Source organism: Pteropus alecto, unplaced genomic scaffold, assembly GCF_000325575.1.
Source record: "Pteropus alecto unplaced genomic scaffold, ASM32557v1 scaffold127, whole genome shotgun sequence".
Taxonomy (NCBI): Eukaryota; Metazoa; Chordata; class Mammalia; order Chiroptera; family Pteropodidae; genus Pteropus; species Pteropus alecto.
Genome location: NW_006440646.1, coordinates 880,902 through 902,796, shown reverse-complemented (window position 1 = coordinate 902,796; position 21,895 = coordinate 880,902). Strand labels below are relative to the sequence as shown.

The 21,895-nt window shown below is 38.6% G+C and overlaps 1 protein-coding gene across 1 annotated transcript in view; it reads right to left on the bottom strand.

Annotated features, from left to right (window-relative positions):
- SPEF2 (sperm flagellar 2) overlaps positions 1 to 21,895 on the bottom strand; it is a 137,144-nt gene that overhangs the window by 32,378 nt on the left and 82,871 nt on the right. Inside the window, exons 24-30 of the mRNA XM_015593958.2 lie at positions 21,195 to 21,332; positions 17,275 to 17,426; positions 13,823 to 14,003; positions 9,448 to 9,595; positions 7,321 to 7,458; positions 5,044 to 5,182; positions 2,297 to 2,526 (exon numbers count right to left, since the gene is read on the bottom strand). Coding sequence (XP_015449444.1) covers positions 2,297 to 2,526; positions 5,044 to 5,182; positions 7,321 to 7,458; positions 9,448 to 9,595; positions 13,823 to 14,003; positions 17,275 to 17,426; positions 21,195 to 21,332 — 1,126 coding nt within the window. The remainder of the gene's footprint in view (positions 1 to 2,296; positions 2,527 to 5,043; positions 5,183 to 7,320; positions 7,459 to 9,447; positions 9,596 to 13,822; positions 14,004 to 17,274; positions 17,427 to 21,194; positions 21,333 to 21,895) is intronic.

Below are 21,895 nucleotides of genomic sequence, written 5' to 3'. Positions count from 1 at the left end.
GCTGTTTGGAGACGAGATGTACCTTACAGAGCTTACAGCAGTACACAAAATGAGTGTTTTTGTTTTGGATGCTTATGTTCCCTAGGGAACCACATACCTCCTGGCTTAATTCTACCAAATGGTGTGATTTTTTTTTTCTGGATGTGTCCTAGGGTAATGCTGCAGGTGCTATTATGGTATGTGCACCTTCAGGATGCTGAGCTAACATGTTGGATAATAATAAGAATAGTTTGTACCAATATTATATAATGCTATATATTATATAATAAGATATTACTGTAATTAATAATTAAGTGATAATGGCCTATGTTAAATTGCACATTCTATGTACCAGACACTTTCTAAGCACTTGATATATATTAATTACATTAATGATGATAACAATCCCACAATTACCCCATTTTACAGATGAGGAAAGTGACACAGAGAAAGGTTAAATAACTTGTCCCAGATCACACTACAGTCGTTTGACAAGAGGTGGATTTGAAAAGAGCTGTCTGCCTCTTCCTACCCATGGACGGATCCTTTTACCGTAACATCTAGCCATGGGTAAGAAGTGAATTAGTATGGAAATGCTAGCATGGGGCTTGATACATAGGGTCTCACGCCACGCCAGTATCGGCTATTACTATAATTCAGAAAATACTCACTAAATCCCCTCTGCTGGGAGTACGCTCATGACAACGATTCCTAGGACAGCCAAGGGAAAGAATGTCTTGCTGATTCAGTGGCTGTCTCTCACTTCAAGTGTTCCTAAGATTCCGAAGTATGAGTCTTCGCCAGGTAGCAAGAAAAATGCCAGTGCGACAAGTTGTTCCACTGCATTCTGCGTGATCTTCTACGATTGCCACACATGAGGTCATTTTTTCCCCCAGCATTATTATTAGTAAGAACTACTTCAATGAAGACTTTTAAGTTTCAAGTGGATTAATTAATGCTCAGCAGAAAGCTCCTTAAGTTTTAGCTCTTTCTGCTTCTATCCTGATAGTAGCTACTCACAAGTATTTAAAATATTCAGTCACTTGTTTTAATCAAAGATTATTCATTTCCCTCAATAATTTTATTTATGTAACAATTAAAAGTTACAAAGTACAACTTAATGACTAACGCTACTTGTAAATTTGCTAAAAAACCTACTGTGAGCCTAGTAACATAATGACTGTTATGTGCAAATATGTATGCTTGTTTCCTAGAGAAATTTTATCTGTTCATTCTATTTTAATATTTTTTTTGGTGAACTTGAAGTTTGCATCTCAGATATCATAGGCTGCTTGGCATATATGAAATACGGGTAGTTTCCCAGACAGAGGAGGCCTCTCCATCTGTCTGCCTGCAGCTCATACAGATGGTGAAGGAGAAGCAGAGAGCAGGCTCCTGACCTCTCCCAGAGCATCCGCATGCATGCCGCATGCCCACAGGTTTCCTAGTACTGATTCTCCTTTGCTTTGCATTCTTGAGCACTTTCATAAAGTTCATACTCTGTTCCAGAAAGAACCTAAATAGACATAATTTCTCCTTTTTTTGCCTGCATTTCCAAATTTCACTCTAAGTCTCTGATTTTCCTTTGACATCTACTTTTTTTTTTAATGTAACTATCTCCCTCCTTCTCTCTCTCCCTCTTCCTTTCCTTTCTTCTCCTTTCCTTCCTTTTCCTACTACATTTTGAAAGCTGTTGTATTTTACAATACTGTGAATATAGATAACTGTATCAGTTGACATCTTTCAGTCCCAAGGGTTTCTAGAGTTAATCTTCTACGACATGTCAAGTTATAGCTGCTATTTGTTATTTACTTTTAAACTTTTAGTTAGAATACAAACTCTAGTTTTGAAGTTGGATCCAAGCACATACCAAGACAATTATCATGAATTCCAAGGTCCCTTCAGAAACAGATTAAGAGTGGTTGATAATTTCCAAAATCCACTTCCACCTACACAAACTCATAATCTCAACTCAAAACTTAAACTAGAAGTACTCACAGAGGCTGTCTTTCAATTGCCAGATGGAGTGATACTCAAATTTACCAACTTGCTGGCCGGGGGCAGGGGAGGAAGAAGAAGAGAATGACCAGGAACGAGGATCACCACACTGATAAAGTATTAGTCACTGTTTTTCTCCTGTTTGTTTAATTCGGATCTATGTTGTATAAAGCAAATATGAGACAAACTAGAACAAAGCAAGGGCTTGTTTTAGTGTCACATAATCCCAAAGGGCTGATTTTATTTGTGCGCAAGTGATTGGCAGCCTGGTTAATCTTGACCTTTTTTAGGCTCTTTTCATAAGAATCATTTTTCCTACCTTTAGGTGCTATATTTAAGAACTGCTCTCGAAGACTGTCAAGCTGTTCGATGGTCAGGGTGCCATTTTCTTCCTTTTCTACAGGCGGAGGACGGACCGGAGGAGGGGGATCTGGAAAGACTTTTACATCACCATTAATGAAGAAGTCTTCTTGGTCTAAATAAAGTTCATTCTGGATTTTTGTAGATGTTTCAATGTGATGACGTGCTACCTCAGTTAATTTTTCCACGCTAAAAGTGGAAAAATGAATAGGGTTATCTCCATTAAAGATACTATTAGATTAACGCTGTTTTCTTTTTGGATATACACAGAAAGTTAACACATTATATAGCTAAGTTAACACATTATATAGCTATTAGGCAATTCAATCTGCATGTTTAAATTTTCTAATTTCTCCTCAAATCCATTTGTAAAAAGGCAGGGTATAAATAAATAAATGTAGATTAGAAACAAAATACATGCTCATTAACAGAGCTACCAGTCACACATTATGTGCAAAGCTAAATAAAAAGAGACATCATAAAATATGGTTATATTAGTACTAGAACATATTTTACTATGTCAGCAAGAGTGTGTCTCTAAAAGATATATTTCATTTTAACAATGAACCAGAATAAGGTTATATGGCAGGAAAAAAACCTGTAAAATTTGACTGTTAGAATTACACATTTATTTGGTATCAGGATAAATTTACAAAGCGAATCGAATTTATATAAGCATATATAAATTTAAGTACAAGCAGCAATAGTTAGGAACCACTGTGGGGCAGTGGAAAAAGCACTGGAAGCTGAGATCTCATTCCAGGACACATTCCAGCCATGTGTCCTTGGCTAAGCTACTTGAGCTCTCCGAATTTCCTTATATTTGCAATGGAACCAAAGACATACGACTCCATACCTCATGGTTATTAACATGAAATCACATAGGGCATTAAAGGATTAAGCTGTACTGGGGATTCTAGTTATGGCCCTAATTAAAACCCTTTGAGAGGCCAGAGTAGTTTTATACATGACTAAGTATAATATCACTGCATTACTGAAAGGATCTTGTTTGGATCTTGCAATATGCAATAAAGATTGAACATGGTAGAAAAATGCATATTTAATCTGCTCATCTGCTCTTACATAACTCAGGAACACCAAAATATTCACATACTGAGAATTAAAAATATATTAGTTGCTTCCTTTCAAAGACACCCTTGAATTCAATCCCAGCATGCTGTATTTGTTACTGTCCATATAGTTTGCATTATCTAATAAGTTTATGTGTGATGGTGTTTGTGTGCTGGGGGCAGAAGAGAAGGGCATTGGAGACCTTAGTTTACAACAGTGAATGAGAGACTCTGAACACAGACTGGGTGGAGCCATAACCAGAATATCAAAATAAGTGCGCCACCTGGTGGAAGGTAACGAAGAGTTACCTTATCAAGAACAGGAGGGGAAAATGTTAGGAAAATGAAAAGCAGGATTTTGAAGTTCAATCAAATTTTTGCAATACAAATAGCATAGTTGAACAGTCCTAGGTTTTAACTTCTTGTGGCCACATTCAGAGGTCAGATTGTGTGTGTGTGTGTGTGTGTGTGTGTGTGTGTGTGTGTGTGTGTGTAAAACATCTGATAAAAATAAGAAGCATTTACATTTGATGGCCACATGGTTGGGAGCTATGAATCCTAAGAATGAAGAAGATATATCTTCATTTGTAAGTGACAGGCATAGAATATCATTGCTTTGATGCTGGTGAGTAAGTTGGCTATCCAGTAGTAACATTATTTTACGAATTACTGTGGTAAGGTTACCAGGCTGAGGGTGTGTGTGTGTGTGTGTGTGTGTGTGTGTGTTTTACTCCAAAGCAACAGATATAAACAACTAGGCTGAAGATTTTACAACTGGACTTTCATTATGAGAAAAGGATTGGAGAAAACAAGCCATAAAAATCATCTCTTAGATGGCAGTTGCTGCTTCTGAGAATACTTGCCATCTGTATTCTATGTATGTAGCAACTTCCAAATTTTCAATAAATGTTTATTGCAAACTGTACAGAATCTAGATCTAGCAGAAACCTGTGAAATTTCCCAGCTGGAGTCTTTCCTTTTATAGAGGAAACGTGGGAGGCTGAAGCGATTGCTAATTTGTAGACAATGAGAGAACCCCCATTTCCTGGATGATCAGGTCTTCTGACTCAATTAAGGGCTATTTCTACTCGACTGAGATGCCTCTTTATGCCTTTTAGGAGAGAATTAAGAGGATGAGACTCACTGCTCCTCATGAGCAATGAGAGTATGGAAAGCCTTCGGAGCCCAACAGAAAAATAAAACAGGCGATTACCCTTCCAAGGGAATCAGCCTAACTGGTAAAACATCCAGTGACTGACTTCTTAATCTCCCACTAATTGGCCCTGAATGATAGTATGTCTGGATTAGAAAAACATAAACATTATCTTACTTCTGAAAAATTACTTAAAAATTACTAAAACTTACTTATAATTATATCTTGTAAACTACGGTCCTCACTGAACAGTGTAAAAACCAAACTTAAAAATAATGTCCAAAACTGGATATTGCAACACAACCCTTTGAAACATGATTTACCGTTTGAAAAGAGTCAATACAAACATACATGTAATTTCCTAGAAGTTCAAAATTTCTATTTGGAAGTGTAATTTGCATTTGTATACACCTTAAAAATCTTTGTCGATTTTGGTCTTCAGGAATTAACAGTGTATTTTTAAAAAGCCGGGCAGTACTTTACCTGGCCATTTCTTTCAAGTACCTCTCACCGAGCCACTTTTCCATGAGTTTATATATATCAACTAACTTTGTTACTAAATCTTCAAGGAAAGCCAATGTTTTTGCCTTTATCAGTTCAAGTCGGAACTGTGTGGCTCTCTCTATTTAAAAAGAGAAACAAGGATTCTTAAACGTATTATACGTACATGCATTTTCTGACAAACTAAATTCAATTTTAAACCAATCATGCTTCAGTTTGTGAAACTTTAGTCACACATTTAATATACCAATATAGATAAGTAATACCCATCCACCTCACTAAGAAGCAAAATATAACGTGTGGTAGAGTCATTTGTCAGTTGACTTAGACTAAAACTATAATTGAGATTTACATGTATCATTCTTTACAGCAATATACTCTTTGATAAACTGGAATGGAAAAACACGAATAGGTAATTTCCTAATTTCAAAAGGGGGAGGGGTAAGCAGTCTCCTGATGACCTCTCTGCTTTAGAACTTTAAGACAGCATTGGGAAAACTAGCGTTGAGCCTCTGTGTCCCAGGCCCGATTGCTGTGCCCGGCACACAATAAGGTCTGTGGATTTTACTTGTAAAAAATCTTTCCGCTCTTTTCTTTGCTTTTCCCACTGTCACTGGCCTAGCCTGGGCACAGATTATCTGTCACATAAACTACCACAATCACCTCAATCGTGCTTTCTCTGAGTTCCTTTCCCCACCTCAAATCCAAATCTACCTCCGCACTCTCCGGAGTAATCTGTCTCACCTGTCACATGTCATCACACTTGCTCTTCTGCTCAAAATTCTTCACTAGCTCTCAGTTGCCATGAGAGAAAATGTAACTTTCTTGGCAGGGTCTACATGACTCTTCACGATGTGGCTTTCCCATGTCCCTGGTCACTTTTTCCCAGAATATGCCTAAGACTCTTGAGCTACTCACTGTAGGTCACCTAGTTCTCCCTTCCCATCCCTGTCCCATTTGTCCCCTAGGCAAACTTCTCCATGTTCTTCCAGTTCAGCTCAAGTATTAATTCACCTGCTGGGCGACTTCTTTCTTGACCTCCCTCATGCTCCGTTTGTCCTGTAAGCCAATCTCTAATATCACACCATATTATAAGGGATGGTTTGCATTTCTCTTCCTCCAGACTGAGTTTTATTTGTTTATTTGTTTTATGTTTGTGTATACATGTGTGTGTTTCCAGCAACTACTACAAGGCCTGGCACAAAGTAGAAACTCAGTAAGCACTTGTTGTGTGAACCAGGGACTTCAGCCACAGCTGTGTATACATGTGTGTGTTTCCAGCAACTACTACAGAGCCTGGCACAAAGTGGAAACTCAGTAAACACTTGTGTGAACCAGGGACTTCAGCCACAGTAGGGATCATGTACTGGATGAACTAAAAGATGAAGTATACTTAGCTACTGAAATTAGCAGAGGTGAGGACAGGCAGTGGGCAAGATGTGCCCTGCTTGTCTTCACCCCGCAGATCCTCCTGTGTTCAACTTACTTCAGATTATACTCTTGGGCTTATAGAAACAGATGGTAGTAGGATCGGGGGAGAGAAGAAAACTAAGGGATGGAAAGCAGCTTTAATAGCTAATGGTCATTGAATAGTTAGTATCCCAGCTGATCCAAAGCTGCAATTTAATGATTTTGTCATCTAATATGTATTGACCATGGTTTCTTTCCAATTAGAATACTTTCTCTCTGTTTCCTGATCTTTTCAAATTCTGCTTTGAACTGCATTATAAGACAACTTGAAGAGCCAGGAGACAGTATTGCAGAGTCGTGGCTACCCAAAGAGAAGGAGGCCCTTGAACGTCACCGACCTGGGGCTGGCTCTCCTACGGCCTCTGCTCCCAAGAACTCACTTTCAGGGCCTGTGTACCTTTGCCTCGGGTTTATTTTTCTATTGAATGCCCAAATTATTCTTATTGTAATAGAAAATCACCAGCCTCGGCACCCTCAAGCCTTCTTACAACTTGTAAAATCACGCCACCTCTAAAATGTTCTTTTTGTTTCTATTCTTTGAGATTTTAATTACTGCGGGTGCTCTCCTAATCCCTTTCCAAACTCTGTCTCCTGTTGAGATCCTAGCACATGGTTACACGACAGTCAAATCTAGTTTTCACGTGGTTACATGGAAACAACTAACTGAATGCTGTCCTTTGCATTGTTTGCTTCGTATCCTCGCAGACATAGTTTGAGGAGGCGTGGGCTGTTTGCCTTCTGGTCTACTTTCTACTGAAAATTATCATCTTAGTTCTCTCCAATTGCTACCTTCAAATTGCAGGGCAGCAAGATGTTCCTCCTTTATTTTGAGTCTCAGTTCGTTTTTCTTTTCCATTTTGGCAATCTCCTCTGCAGTTACCACTGCCGTCGGAGTCGGAGCGGCTTCTACGGCAGGTGATGATTTGCCTGAAAGGGCAACAACACAACACTCAGTAAACTTACAACACGCAAGGGTACGCATGTGGTACTTGGAGAAAATGAGTACAGAGTGAACTGCGTAGGGCCATAAACCCCTGGTGATTTGGAAAGGAGAAACCCTGGTCCTGATAGTGCGAGCGATGAAATACTGCAGCCTTTCCTCGAGAATTCTCCACGTAGAGTCTAGGCTAGTCGCACAAAACAATGGCCCATTTGTGTAGCATCGTGGGAAAATGAGGTGCGCAGCAGGTGAAGACATGGTTTCTGACTCCAAAGAGGCTGCGATTCGGACTCTGGGGACAGAAATTAGCAAACCCAAGCACATCGTGGATGCCTTTAGGCACCTGCCGAAAGGGCCACTATGTAGGGTGACTGGTATCAGCCAAGTGTTTCCTATGTCCTCATTTAGAAAGGACCAGATTATAAACTCGAGAAGACCTGGGCGAAAAGTAGCTGATGGTCAAGAATCTGTAGTTTACTTCGTTATCTTTTAACACAACTACAATTATTTCAGGGATTACATAAGAGAATTAGAAAAAAATTTGTCAGTATTTGAAATTTGGCAGTGTGATTCTAGTTGCAGACCCAATTTACACAATTCTTCTTAGTTCGGTAAATCGTATTGAAGGCTTGACCTCGAAGGGTTCAAATATTTTGAAGAAGACATGAACGTAAACAAAGAAATTATAATAAGATGCATTAACTGAAAGAGTGGATGTATGTAAAAGTTACAGATGAAAGAGAACTTCAACTTTCTGGATTTAAGACATCGGACTCAACTAATTACTTCATTAAAGTATATTGAAGCATTTCCTTCAAATAATGCTTATATCTTTTCTTTGTATTTTTTGAGATGGACTAAAGTGGATTCTTATTGTGGTGCTGCTCTTCCCTTTGCTTCAAGTGCCACCATCCTAACTCTGGCCTCCCCACCTCCTTCCATCAGGGCTTTGTCTGAACTCCTACTCGCGGCTGCTCCAATGCCCTCCATCTGGGAGGTATTTGCCTATCCTCACAGATGGGGTGAGGTGACTTTGCTCCTCCCCTACCAAAGAGCAGTGATTGGTCAAATGTCTATTTCTGCAGCTAGAGTACAGGTCTATCAGAGCAAGGACCCTGTTTTTATTTTTAAGTTTATCATTGTGTCCTTAGCAACCATCATAGTGCGTTTCACATAGCAGGCGCCTAACACACATTATGAGCAATTGATGAGTCGAGTGACTTTTGCCCATGCTCTCCATTTCTTCCTCTCTTGCCATTAGTCACTTCAAAAATGTACAAGTAGAAACATCAGAGGGGAGGATAATGTTTGTGGGGAGCTTATCCCTGAGGCTAACTGGCGCTCTCTCTCAATCTGGGCTTTCCTTCCTCTTTACTTTCCATTGTGCCTCTGAGGCAGAGATTTAGGCAGGAGGCCTCCGGGAGAGAAGGACTTGCTTGACTAAAACCTGAATCCTGCATTAAACCTTAAATTAAACTTTAAACTAACTCTCTGTCTCTCTGTCTCTCTGTCTCTCTGTCTCTGTCTCTCTCTCTCTCTCTCTCTCTCTCACACACACACACACACACACACACACACACACAATTAGCATTTAATCTTCCACACACACACACACACACACACACATACACAATTAGCATTTAATCTTCTCTTTGTTACTGGAGCAGACACTTTGCACACACTTTTCAGATTACATAGTGTCATCTTGGAATTCTTTTAATATGTTCAGGACTGTCTTTGAGGCTACTCTTACCCTGGATACACTTGGCTATTTGGATAAATAAGTTAGGTGGGACTGGAATGCAATATGATTTGCCGACTAACACCATAGTTCACAGAGGTCTGGATTTCAACGTTAAACCTGATGAATGGTGGTGCTAATCCCAGTGGCTTAGTAGTGTGCTTGGCGAAATGCTGGTTTTCTACCAGGGAGAGTTTTAAGCATCCATTGTTCTGGATGCTAAAACCAGGAATACCTTTTTCTTTTTTGTCCTCCTTTTTTTTCTTAGCTTGTTCCTTTTTGGCTTTTTTATTTGCACTCATCTGGGGAGACTTTTCTTTTGTTTCTGCTGGCTGGTTTTCTTTTTCTTCTTCCAGGAGCCTCTGATGAATTTCAGCAGCCACCTGGTTGTATAAAGAGCAGTATTTCAGTTAAGGCAATGTCTATGAAACACGATAACCATTTGGATTTACTCCTCACGCAACTCCACTGAAACCTCATTCCACTGCAAACAACCATGCCATGCATTTTCTTTACAGAACACGCACTTTGATATTTGACCGAAATAGAAACCTGGCTCTGTCCCAAGATGCGGCTTCCCCATGGCCATCAGTGTGGAGGCTGCTCACTTTTTCAAGCCCTGCTTGCGATGAATGGACCCTATGTTTCCTCGGTGCCACCTCCAGACTGTGACAGATCCGTGGTTATATAAATATTCCTTTCTTTTAAATCTCAGACCCTATGGATTTTATAGCCCCCGTTCTTCCAAGTTCCTGTCATCTCTTGACCTTCAATCTGTGGCATTCCCCTGTATCAACGTTTTTCGGTCTTTTTTTTTTTTTTCATTACTGACTCCCTATGGAGTTCTTAAGACAGTTTCTCCCAATCACATCCCCCTCCATGAAGTTTTAATGCTGCAGAATAGATTGTATCTTTTTTGTGTGTGTATTTAATGTATATCTATGCTTTATGTATAAAATGGGTAAGAATTTTTCATGCTCCCTGAACAAGTTTTGGGAATACATGCCCTACATTAACTGGGCTCCGGACACTCGAATCCTGGGCTTCCATTGTGCTCTAGCACTGGACGTCATCCCTGGGAGGTGCAGTGTTTGGGAAGGTGACCTGTCCTGCAGGCCAACCTCGTTGTTGCTTCTTAGCTTCCTCAACTCAGGGGACTTTGAGCTTCTTTCCATCTCAGAAACTCCTTCATTTCATTCTCACACGTATCCTGGTTTGAGGGATTGGTTGTGTGGCCACCCCATAACAGCCAGTGAATGGGGAGGGCCAGGGTACTGCTAGGATCTCTCTAGCTCTTCTCTGAGGCTGGCTCTGTGCTTCAGGGCAGCAGAAAAACCTTGTCTTGAGGCTTGTGCAGCTGGGATCATGGCGATAGAAAGATTGGATCTTTTGCATTAAGTTCCCCTGTCCCTGGAGAGGTGAAGGGTATTTATGGCTGTACCCTAAGAAATGAGAGCTGAGAAAAGACTCCCAAAAGGAAGAGGGAAAAGCTCCACACGCTCTGGAGGCAGGAGCCACATATGGCTCAAAACTTTAAAATCTCAGTAAGGCGACTGCCGAGGAAACGGCGGTCCACGCGAATTTATTTATTTAATTTATTTATTTATTCATTCATTCATTCATTCATTTATTTACTTACTTACTTACTTACTTACTTACTTACTTATTTAAGTGCTTACCGTGTCCAAGCTGATATCATTTCTGGGGAGAACTGAGGAAGGGGCTAGGAGGAGAAAGAGGGAGCTGGGTTGAAGTGAACCAAAAAAGGCACAATGTCTGCCCTCAAAGAAGCTTAGTGTTGGAGGGGGCAGGATAGACCAGCTGATTCTTGCCTTCTCCAATTTATTGCTACCCCACGGCTCAGCATGTGATCGTCCCCAGCTGTTCTGTGAGTGTTAAGCATCAATCTACCCTCCAAAAGGGCTTTGAGGCTCCCATGAGCCGAGCTGGTTCTACTTCTTGGTGTTCTCCATAGCTGTTGGCACCATGCTGTGCTCACAGGGGATGCCCAGGAAATGCTGATCCATTGATGGACTTTCTTTTAAAATAATCGTATTCCATAGAATACACCCATGGCTTCTTCAATATCAGCAGAAACTTGGAGGGATTATGGATCGGTTTTAGAGATCAAGCCAGTATTGTGTTGTTTTTTTAATCAGATGCTCTTTTGATAAAAATGGATTTCATGATATATACTGTACTTCCAAATTCTTGGTAAAGCTGAAAGCAGACTTGTTAATGTTCTCCCCTAAATTGAAAGCAATTCACTTTTGAATCTGTTCTTGCAAAGTATGGTAAGTTAGCAATTTCCTTTGAAATTGGATTTTTCTCCCTTCTAAACAACCTTGTGTTGGTGATGATGATGATGATAATTACCGTCATCTACATTTTTCCGTCTACTTTCCTTCAAAGACCTTTGGACCTTTCTCAAAAAAAAAAATTTAATATAATTCACAATACTTCTAGCAATCCAACCTGTAAGACTGAAGAAACTCTGGAAATAATACCTTGACATTCTGGGTGTTAAATATGACTTGTTTCTTTGAAATCATTGCGTACTTGCTAATTACAAGAAAGGTTTGCTAAAAATTAACATAGCATAGTAAATAGTTATTCCTGGTACCCTGCCGTGTGGAAGAAAGCCTGTGTAAAAGTGTTTGCATTGCAGCTGCACTAATCTCAGCTGGTATTGTCTCTGCAACCATTTACTGAATCACGCATATCTCATTTGGAACTCAAAATATTCCTGAAGGTCATGCGGCCTCCAAGTCATAAAAGTCTATTAGAAATATAAAAGCAGGATTCGGATACAATTACAAGTAATAGTAATTACTAAACAATCCTTTCTCCTATATTTTCTATGTGGTTTTTAAAGGTTCATGAGGAAAATAGTACCATTTTGAATGAATTTCTTAGCATAATGATCTATTTTATTTATAATTTCTCAAACACTTTCATATTTTATTAAATCTTTTCGACCATGCGAGAAAGGAAAGGTAGGTAGAATGCCTTCCATGTTACAGATAAGGAATTGAATTGAAGACTCATCTTTTTTCTAAAATCATACGGCTTAATTAAGAGGGACAGCCAGTGCTCATTGTGTTGTATTATAGATATTCTGTTTCTGAGAACGTGTTAGAAATTTTAAATGTCTGCACATCATATTTTAAAATGTCATTTCCCCCAGGTAATTTTAATGTGGCTCACAAGACTTGTAAATCATGTTTAGGTAGCTCGATTGGCAATAAAAAGAATAATTTGTATTTTTTTCTTGAATTCCAAGATCTGGTTCCCCACTGCCTGGTGCTTAGTAGCTGTTGTGGTCTTCACAGGGATCATCACCGTCATTGCCACCGGCACTAATATTAACAGCAGTGTCATCAGTGTGGTAGCAGTGACATCTGAAGACTGTTTTGGGGACTTAGTGTTACATTAAATTTGGACGTTATACTAGGTGCAAGGTATATAAAGAGTTTTATAATCTAGTTATGTATTTAGGAAAATAACCAACAAAATAAAAATTACAACTAATAATCTATATAAGAAGAGCCAAATGAGTGGGAGAGACGATAACTGGTACAAGGATTGGCAAAGCGTAGGATCACAGAAGCCTAGTGCTTCAGGAAAACAGGCAACCAACTGGTTAGGAATCAAGGTCGGAAATGGTTCTGAAGAATTTAAGAAAGTACAGGATTTAAGCAAATGGAAGGAAGAGGATAATTTACGAGAGAGAATGGCATTAGCCAAAGTGTTGAAATGGTTAATGCCCATGGAATATGCAGGAGGCAATATCTAGTCGGTTTATGAGAGGGTACCAGGTGGTACCAGCCAAGCTATGGAGTCCTGGGCCTCTACATCAAATATTTAAAATTTTACGCTGGCTGCTGGAGGTCATCGCACTATCTCATTCTCCTCTTGAGTTGATAATGGAGGAGCATTACCATATTCTTATGAATAACATATTCTTTGAAAATCTATTAACCTTTTTTATTCATCTGGATCATCTTGGTAATACTTACCCCATAGGTGACTTATGTAAAATGCCTAGGAGAGGTTTTAAACTAAAGGCCTGTAGGGTATATGTATGTTTTGCTTGGCTCCGTAATTTTTTAAAAATTTGATTTCATTTCTAACATGTTAAAATCAGCAGATTTGACATGAAAATCTGAATTTCTGGCTTTTCTTGTAAAATTAGAAAATCTTCTAAAATTCTCAAATGGCAAAGTTGGCTAGGGCCAAGTAGGATATACCTCTTTAGACAGGGGGTGTGATTGCTTCTTGGCCACAGTCCTACCCCTCCTTATTGCCTTATACTTGACTTGCCTCATTGCCATTTTCTGATTGGCCCTTAGACCCCTGCATTTGGAACCTTGCTTGTCTCAACATGGAAAATAATATAAATATTGATTCACACCTTTCTTGATCTCATATATTTGCTGTTTGAATTGTTTCACTTTCTATTTCCTTCAGAAAAAAAAATGGGAGGTATAAATTTATACAACGTTTGCAAACATCGTGTAAATTTTTTATTCATAGCATATTATCAACATTGGTACTTAACGAACCAATGGTTATTACTGAAAGAAAATATAATAACAATCACAGCTTACCATGTGGGATACTGCTAAAGAAGCCTGCTGCCAGGTGTCCATCACCAACTTCTCATCTGCCTCAAAGTTCGACTCTACTTTTTCTAGCGAGTAATCGATCTTGCCTTTCAGTATGGTTTTTGGTTTTGATCTGGATGTAGCTGAATCCGGAGAAATAGATATTCGAGAAACTAGAGGAATTCTTTGGAAAACAAACAAACAAAAATTTATAAAAATTTTGTTTAACAGAACTCTATTTTCATGACCATGTTACCTTGTGAATTTTGTTATCTTGCTTTAATCTCAATTTTCAAAGTTTTCCTGGAAGAACTCTTTAAACGAAGAAAAGACTTTAAAAGACTGCATTCAAATTTGGGGGGTCTAGAACATCTTATAAACAAGGGGAAACTAGAAACAAACAATGATAAAACAGAATTTTCAGGTTTCATTCTCAGTAATTGTGAGGAGGAGGATTAAACAATGGCAATTATGAAGAAATGCAATTTTAAAATTTATCCAGGGCACAAACTTCAGACAAGTAGGAAATCAGTCATAGAAAAGCACACCACATAGATCTGGGTATCACTTCTTTAAGATGACTAGTCTTTGGCTTCTCGAAATGAACAGTTAAAAACCAGGACGTGACAGATATGAGGTCTGCAAAGGGATGTCCCAGTTAGGCAAAGATGTTCTGCTGGTTGTGGGTATGAAAGAGCTCCAGCAGCCTCCCCATCCTTGAATATATGGTTGATGAAGCCTGTCTCTTTGTTTTGTAAAGTGCTGTGAGAACACAAAGTTAAACTCTCCCTCCCCTTTCTCTCAACCATATGGCTTCTCCATGTAGAGATTTCAGAGCTGCCCTGAGAACATTCTAGCCCCTAAGGATCCCGGGACCTGGAAGGCTAACCGAGGCAGGAGAGATCAACAGAGCAGGATGCTCTTTGTGACTGGGATCCACCTCTGTGATAGAAAGTGCGAAAACTTTCAGCTTGGTGAGGAGTGGGGAGAGAGGAGCTCTGAAGACGCCTTTGCAGACGCTGGTGGATAAGAGTCAGGAGCAATAATAGGAGCAGGCGTTTGGTTTGGCAGACTCACGCTGCTGGGAAGCAGAGCAATGATTCAGAAAGCTGACTGAACCCTAGCAGACAATTAGCTGGCCTTGTTTTGAAGCATCAGATGAGATTTCTTGAACTTGGCTCTTTGATTCTTAGAGTGCTTGGAATTCTGACCGTTTACAGTGCCTATAAAGGCAACGTGTTGAGGATCTACTACTCCGTGCACGTCCACTCACAAGGACAATTTACACTCAATAATCAAGTAATGCTAAATAAATCTCAGTCTCAGACACACGGTTGTGGGATCGTCTCTAAATGTTTAATATAGCACAACATGCATTTTCCAACATCTTGCTTTGGAGCACAGCAGTGGTGGTGGCCTATTGGTTAGAAAATGAATTTCGGGTTAGGATTCATTTCCTGGGAAATAACTCCGGTCTAGCTAGCTCTGCCTATCAGTAGATGTGAACTGGGGCATGCCACTTGACTTTCTGAGGCTCCGTTCCTCTTGGAATAATACAAATACAACAATAATTGTATCAATATTATTGTTACTAATTGTTAGTAATTATTATTAGTTAACTAATTTTTAATTATTATTATTATTAGGTTGTTGAAGGAATAAAATTGACAAGCTTTGTGCAAATGCTTGACACTGCTTCTTTCCTTATGTTAGACTGTGGTGGTTGGTGGGTTGGTTGATACACTGATTGAGAGTTCTTGTAGATACTTACAGAAGTGATTTGAGGTTAAGATTGGTGCAGAGTTGTTCTGCAGAAAATAAGAACTGGCTGTTCTTTTGCCTGCCTCATTCTTCTAACTAACATTAATAGCATCCCCATTATGCCTGACTTGTTATTTTGTGCTAAGAACAGAATGCGCTGCTACTGTAGACATTGAAATCTGGCCTCTTTTGATGGTTCTGATGGTTCGTATTGCCTTTGGAATTGTTCATTGTTTTTAATTTCAAAGTTCTCTTTCAGTAGCTTGCTGAGTTAAACATTTCTCTTGTATTTGTATCAGGAAGAGAGTATAAACTTTCCTTCCTGTGTTTTCTTGTTGACACCTGGGCCTGACAGGGACACAATGGGACTAGATGGCAGGGGTCTAGAGAGAAGAAATGGGCCTCAGATCACTGTTTAACCCTTTCGTGCTCAGGACATTTCAAATTCTGTCTGCAATCAGGGAGGGAAAAAAAAAAAGCAAGAACATGCCATACAATTAAAACAGTGCATGTAAGAAAGAATAGTTTATTGTCACATTATGCAATAACAATAATAGTCACCACTTATGAGAATCATTGGGACTGTCTCAAGTCTTCTGATTCCCAAACATGGTACTAAGTGCTCTGAGGGTTTCATTTTCTTTGATCTTCACAACAACCCTACTTTACAGATAAGAAAATCAAGGCTTGAGAGCGTTGGGGTGGCATTCCAAAACAGTAAATTTTGTCTTATTTTATTTACATATAGCTAGTAAATAACAGACCCAGGATTGAAACTAGATCTATCTGACTTCAAAACATATTCACCACCCCACATTTAGTTTGAGCAACCCCTGCTACATATATCGACTGAGTATGCTTGAAAAATAAGGTACATACACTATTTCAATCTATAATACATAACATATTTCCTTGGAAATTTAAATTTAATGTTTAGTGCTTGTATATTATTTTTAAAACATAACTTCTTTTCCCCTCATCATATCTACAGTTTCTTATTTTCTCTCAATGTGCTTACCAGTCATGAAAAAATATTACTTTAATTCTTAATTCTATTTTAGTAAATTATTTATTAATTCATATAATTTTTAAGAATTCTGAGTTTTATTTTTTGGCTAAAAATAAAATTTTTGTCCCACCCTTACCACCAAGTTAATTTTCTTGCTGGCAGGAATCTGAAGTTAGACTATTAATAAGTCTTTTGGTCTCATGTGACTAAGTTGTTACTATTTCTCAACTTCCTTACCTGCGAAAGCCTCATAACCCCCTTCCATTTTCATTTACATGATGCAACGTGCACACACACACACACACAACGGCTTGGGACTTTTCATTAGTGGTAGAGGTTCACAATCCCTTACTGGAAACTTGTGGGGTCAATAGTATTTCAGAATTCAGAATTCATATGTACTGTATACTCTCGAATATCCCCGGCAGAATCTGTTGGAAGCACTCCATAACAATACACTCTATAACTCTGTAGCACGAATGAGTAAATATTCACTATAAGTGGAACAAATAATGCATATCAATAGTCTTAAGTCAAAGTTAGAAAAAATGTTCAGTTTTTAGAGCTTTTGTTGAATTTTGGATTTGTATTTACAGGCATGTGGCTTTTATTAGTGGAATTCAATATAAAATCACAAAGCTTTATGTTCAGACCAATTACAGTGCAACACGATAGCTTGCCTTACCTAACTTGGTTTTCCAAAATGTCTTTACTATCCAGTTGGACCAATGGGATGCGAGTAAATCTCTTAGTCTCCTCTGTTGGGATTTTGCATTCCATTCCCCTGTAATAATCTTGAAGGAGTCTCTTTGTATCTTGGAAACGGTTCAGCTCTGCCTTTAACAGCAAATATGAATGTTAATACCCAACAAAAAACAAACTGATCTGTATATATTTTCCATTAAGCTCTGTGAGCACTATTTTAAAACATTTATGTTGAAGTCAATTTTCTGGAGATTAAGAAAGAGAATTAGCTATAGGTATATATGTAAAATTTCATAAAAATTAAAGAAAACTGGTGACTTTGTGTTCTCTGTACTCATTGAGTATGATTTCACTTAATAAGTTGACATTTCTATGTCTCTCAATATTGTGACAAAAGATTGTATGATGTCTGAAGTAGTATAAATTACTATTTTGACATTAAGAATTCTTCCTGTCTCCCCATCAACTAATACATTAACAAACATTTGAGTGTCTTCTGTCAGAGGTAACATGTTAGTTAATTTGAGATACCAAAATATTATACATATACATAAAACATACAGATACAGATGCAAATACCATAAACTGAAATACAAAATAAGACTAGGTTTTGGTTCTCTAGTTATGGAGAAACGACAAAAAGTAAGGTAAAGAGATGAGGGAGTGTTTTCTTTTTAGTTTCCATTCTTGCTCAGTATGTAAGGTAGGGAGGTCACTCCTATGCTCACAGTGAAACCCCTCTGCTGGCTTTGCCAGTAGGTGCCTTGAGGAGCTGGTGGCAAGGTGGCATCAGTTATTCACAAGTGACTCCGTGCCAGCCACGTCATTTCCTTTTGCAGTAACGATGAAACACACATGTAGTGAGACCCTGCACAGTTCCAAATACATAATTGTAGACCATGAGTTTTCCAACCTGTTCTCTCATTAGGTGTCAGACGAGCTGTCATATCCGTGCTTCTCTTTGGCTGTGTAAATGTGACCTCCAGACTTTGCTTTAGTTAGTGGGTGTACTTAAACCAATACCTGAGGGCTTAAAGACTGAAGCTCTTATTCAGTGTATTCCATCATAGCTAGTTAATTACAGAAAGCATCTTTCCTAAAGAGAATGAAATTTACCTAGTGTTCAAAGCCCTTAGCTAAACCTAACCCAAGGGTATTTATGAAGGGATCCTTATATTTATCAAGCAATTACCATTGCTATTTATTTTATAAAACATTACAAAATAGTCTTGTATTGTCGTAGTCACCGTTTGGAACAAATAAATGTCTGCTTTGCACTGTAGTCTGCAAACAACAAGAATCGTTTCAATAAATTTGTTTTGATATTGAAAAGCTATGCCAAATTGCTCCTGAAAAGCTATTTTCTGCATTATTAAACTTTTCTAGCTAAATGAATGAAACAGAAAAAAATCTATTTGGTTAATTTGAAACTATGTTATACAGTAAGATTACCATTCTCATATTATTAAAAATTATGGAACATATTTAAATACTCTACTTGGGTTTTAAACATAAGTATATATATTTAAATAATTTTTCAAACTAGCTTTTTGAAATGATTAGAAAAAGTAAACATTTTTCTCTTTCCTTGACTAAAGAAACAAGTTGAATTTTAAAACATTCATATGTGAACTAATTTCATAGTCTGACAGTAAGTGTGTGTACCTGTTGTGCTTAAATTTGGTAAAGCAGTAGAGAGAAAATGAGTCTTGTAAACTATATTCATGAGAACCTGTACAATATCACACTTAAAATTAGTCACATGCAAATGTAAACTCAATTTGTACAAATTGGATATTGATGAATAACTTTGAGAAATTGAAGGAATGTGTTGCAAGGTTATAAAAAATTATTGTCATTAAATTATAGCTTTACATTATTTGGCAAGTAACTTTAAAAATCAGGAAATTATTTCCTCCTTAACTTAGAGAACTGAACTCTTTATGATTAAGTTCAGTAGATCTTATTTTATACAATAGGTACTTGAGACCTCGTTATATTATTTTATATAAAAGATTAAGGGGCATAATTTGATTCATATATAGCTAACTATGAATAAGATGTCATTCTATGTCTAATATTCTCAGATAAGCAGAATCGATCAAGATTCTGCTCGTGTTTACGATACCTAGTTAAACAATGCTTTCTGATTATTTTTGTCATGAAAATCTTAGTTTTGAAAGGAATCTTAGAAATAATCTAGAATAGCATTTTCTAAAATTTATTTTGTAGAAAACTTGTCCTATAAGCTGTTACCTTCTTTTCTCCTAGTTGGTTTGGATGTAGATTCAGTTTCTCAGGGTGTGAGACTTAAATATAGGTATTGTTGAGCTGTAAGAGTTATACCATTTCCAAAAGAGGTATGTATTGCTTAGACTAATGATTCACAAAAACTCTCTATTACTTTTACGTGCACTATTGGATTTCAGTTATTTCTGCTATAAGCTTTTGACACACCTGTTCCAACATGCAATCTCTGCTTGCCTAAACTGGTGTCCTGGGATGCTACCCAGACTGGTTTTGGCTGCTTGGGTGTCTCACTTTAATCCTTTGCACAATCTACGTCTTGTAGCTCCCATCTGGATCCCAGAGTTAGTAATTGATGAGGCTGTTCCTGCCTCTCAGGCCTCTGATGACTTTTCAGGCCTCCTGTGGTCTAAATCTGTCACTGGTGTGTCCCTGTGAAACTTGAAAGTACTAGCATTCACGGTCATTTATTGAACAAGCATTTATGGAACACCTACTATATGCTAGCTCTGGTGATTGTCAATTAAATATTCTCATTTCCTGCAGGAGCTGCTCATGTAAGTTAATCAGCTTAAAACTAGAAATGTCCCCCTTTCCATTCTCCATCCTTAATGTTATTCTCTTATGAAAAAATACTCATGTAGACATGACTTGACCATGACAGCCTTTATATTCCCCTCAGCTTGACTAAATTTCAGACAGTTCTCTTCCTAATTCTAGGCTCCTGACCTCCCTGTTCTTAGACCATTGACTGTGGAAAACTTGTAAATCATTTCTCTGTGTCTTTGAGATGTAAGTCTTTTAAAGAGCTTCTTTCCAGTTTTAGGACCCAGAACTATTTTTCTCTGGGACCTGGGAACCATCTCTTTGATCAAGAAGAGAGCCCCCTTCTCTCTAAGCTCTTCCCCTAGCTTTGGAGGGTGACTTGTCCAAGTGGTAAACTCCCTCTTGTCATGAAGATTGGAAAACATTTACTCTCCTTTTCAGCAAGGCCAATGAGAAAACACAGATGTCCTATTACTTGCCCCTCACCCCTATTCCAGCTCTTAAAAACTCTCCATACTTATCTTGGCAGAGCTGGGTATCCATGCTTGGTCTGCGTTTTCTCCCTTATTATTAATAGTAGTTTTGGAATAAAATTAATGCTGGTCTTTCTGTCCAGAGTGATTTTCTATTTAACAGGCTGCAATATAAGTTAATCAGATTGTTCTAATGAGTGGGCTGCTTTTCCAATTCAGACATATACTTTTTTCTTGAGTCAAATGCTTGCTGAGTCTGATCTAGCCCATGCTTTGTGGCAGGGATGCTTTCCTGGGCTTCAGCTGGTCACCTTGGGTGTCTGCTATGAGAGGCTGACCAGGTAACAACCAGTAGAGACATCATCTCTGGGTTACCCTCCACACCTCTAGGCCACCTGGAAGTAGAGCTGATGAATGATGGCTTGAGATGCTCCCAATTCTGGTGCTTGTTTGGCAGGGGCCAAAATCATTTATTTCAGCTAACTTCCTGGGCAAGCTGGAGCTCAGGGCTGGCAGAGTGCTGTGAGTAAAATCAGCCCTGAACAGACCCCTTAACTTCCCAAAGCAATCGTTGCACAAGGAATGACGTGGCTGTGGAGGGAAGAGTCTGTGTCATTGTGACCGGCGCTCTTACCTGCATCAGGGAGAAGAAATGGTTCATCGTTATTCCGGTGGAATCCTGGAACCAGCTCTTGTTAATGATGTCCAGACGCTCCTGCTCCGCCTCTTCCTTCCGGGCATCGCAGATGTCCCAGAGGCGGTCTCGTAAATCCTGAACAGAAAGAAGCTTCACCATTAGGCTTTAGGGTCATGGGTCAAACTACCTCAGTGGAATAAAATTAAAATCCTTTGCCTGCCTTAAAAATGTCCCTAAAGAAAATTTAGACGCACTGCACTCATGCATTGTATTCCTCCAACAAATACTTATTCTGCTTCTACTCTGTGTCTGAAAGACACCCGTGATCACCACAGATCCGCTGCGGTTCACTTCAGTCATGGTGGCTGTGATTTGTGCATTGTAATCCTTCCTCAGAAAACACTGCTGCTGCATTAAAATCTATCAATCAAAAACCGTAGCAAGGAAATGGGTAGAAATGGAACAGTTTACAAGGGTTCTTAACTTACTTTCATCAGTTTTTGCAAGATCACGTATGTAGAAAAATGTAAAAAGAGAATAGAGCAGTTGTTTCAATCAGAGTTACCTATGACACTTTAATAAAGACTGAATGTGAGAAAAGGGCCCGCCCTAAACCTGAAGAGCCCATTCATCATCCGGAACAAAGCAAAGGCAGGTTTGTTTTCTTAAAACTTCAGAAGTTTCTCTTTTGTATAGTC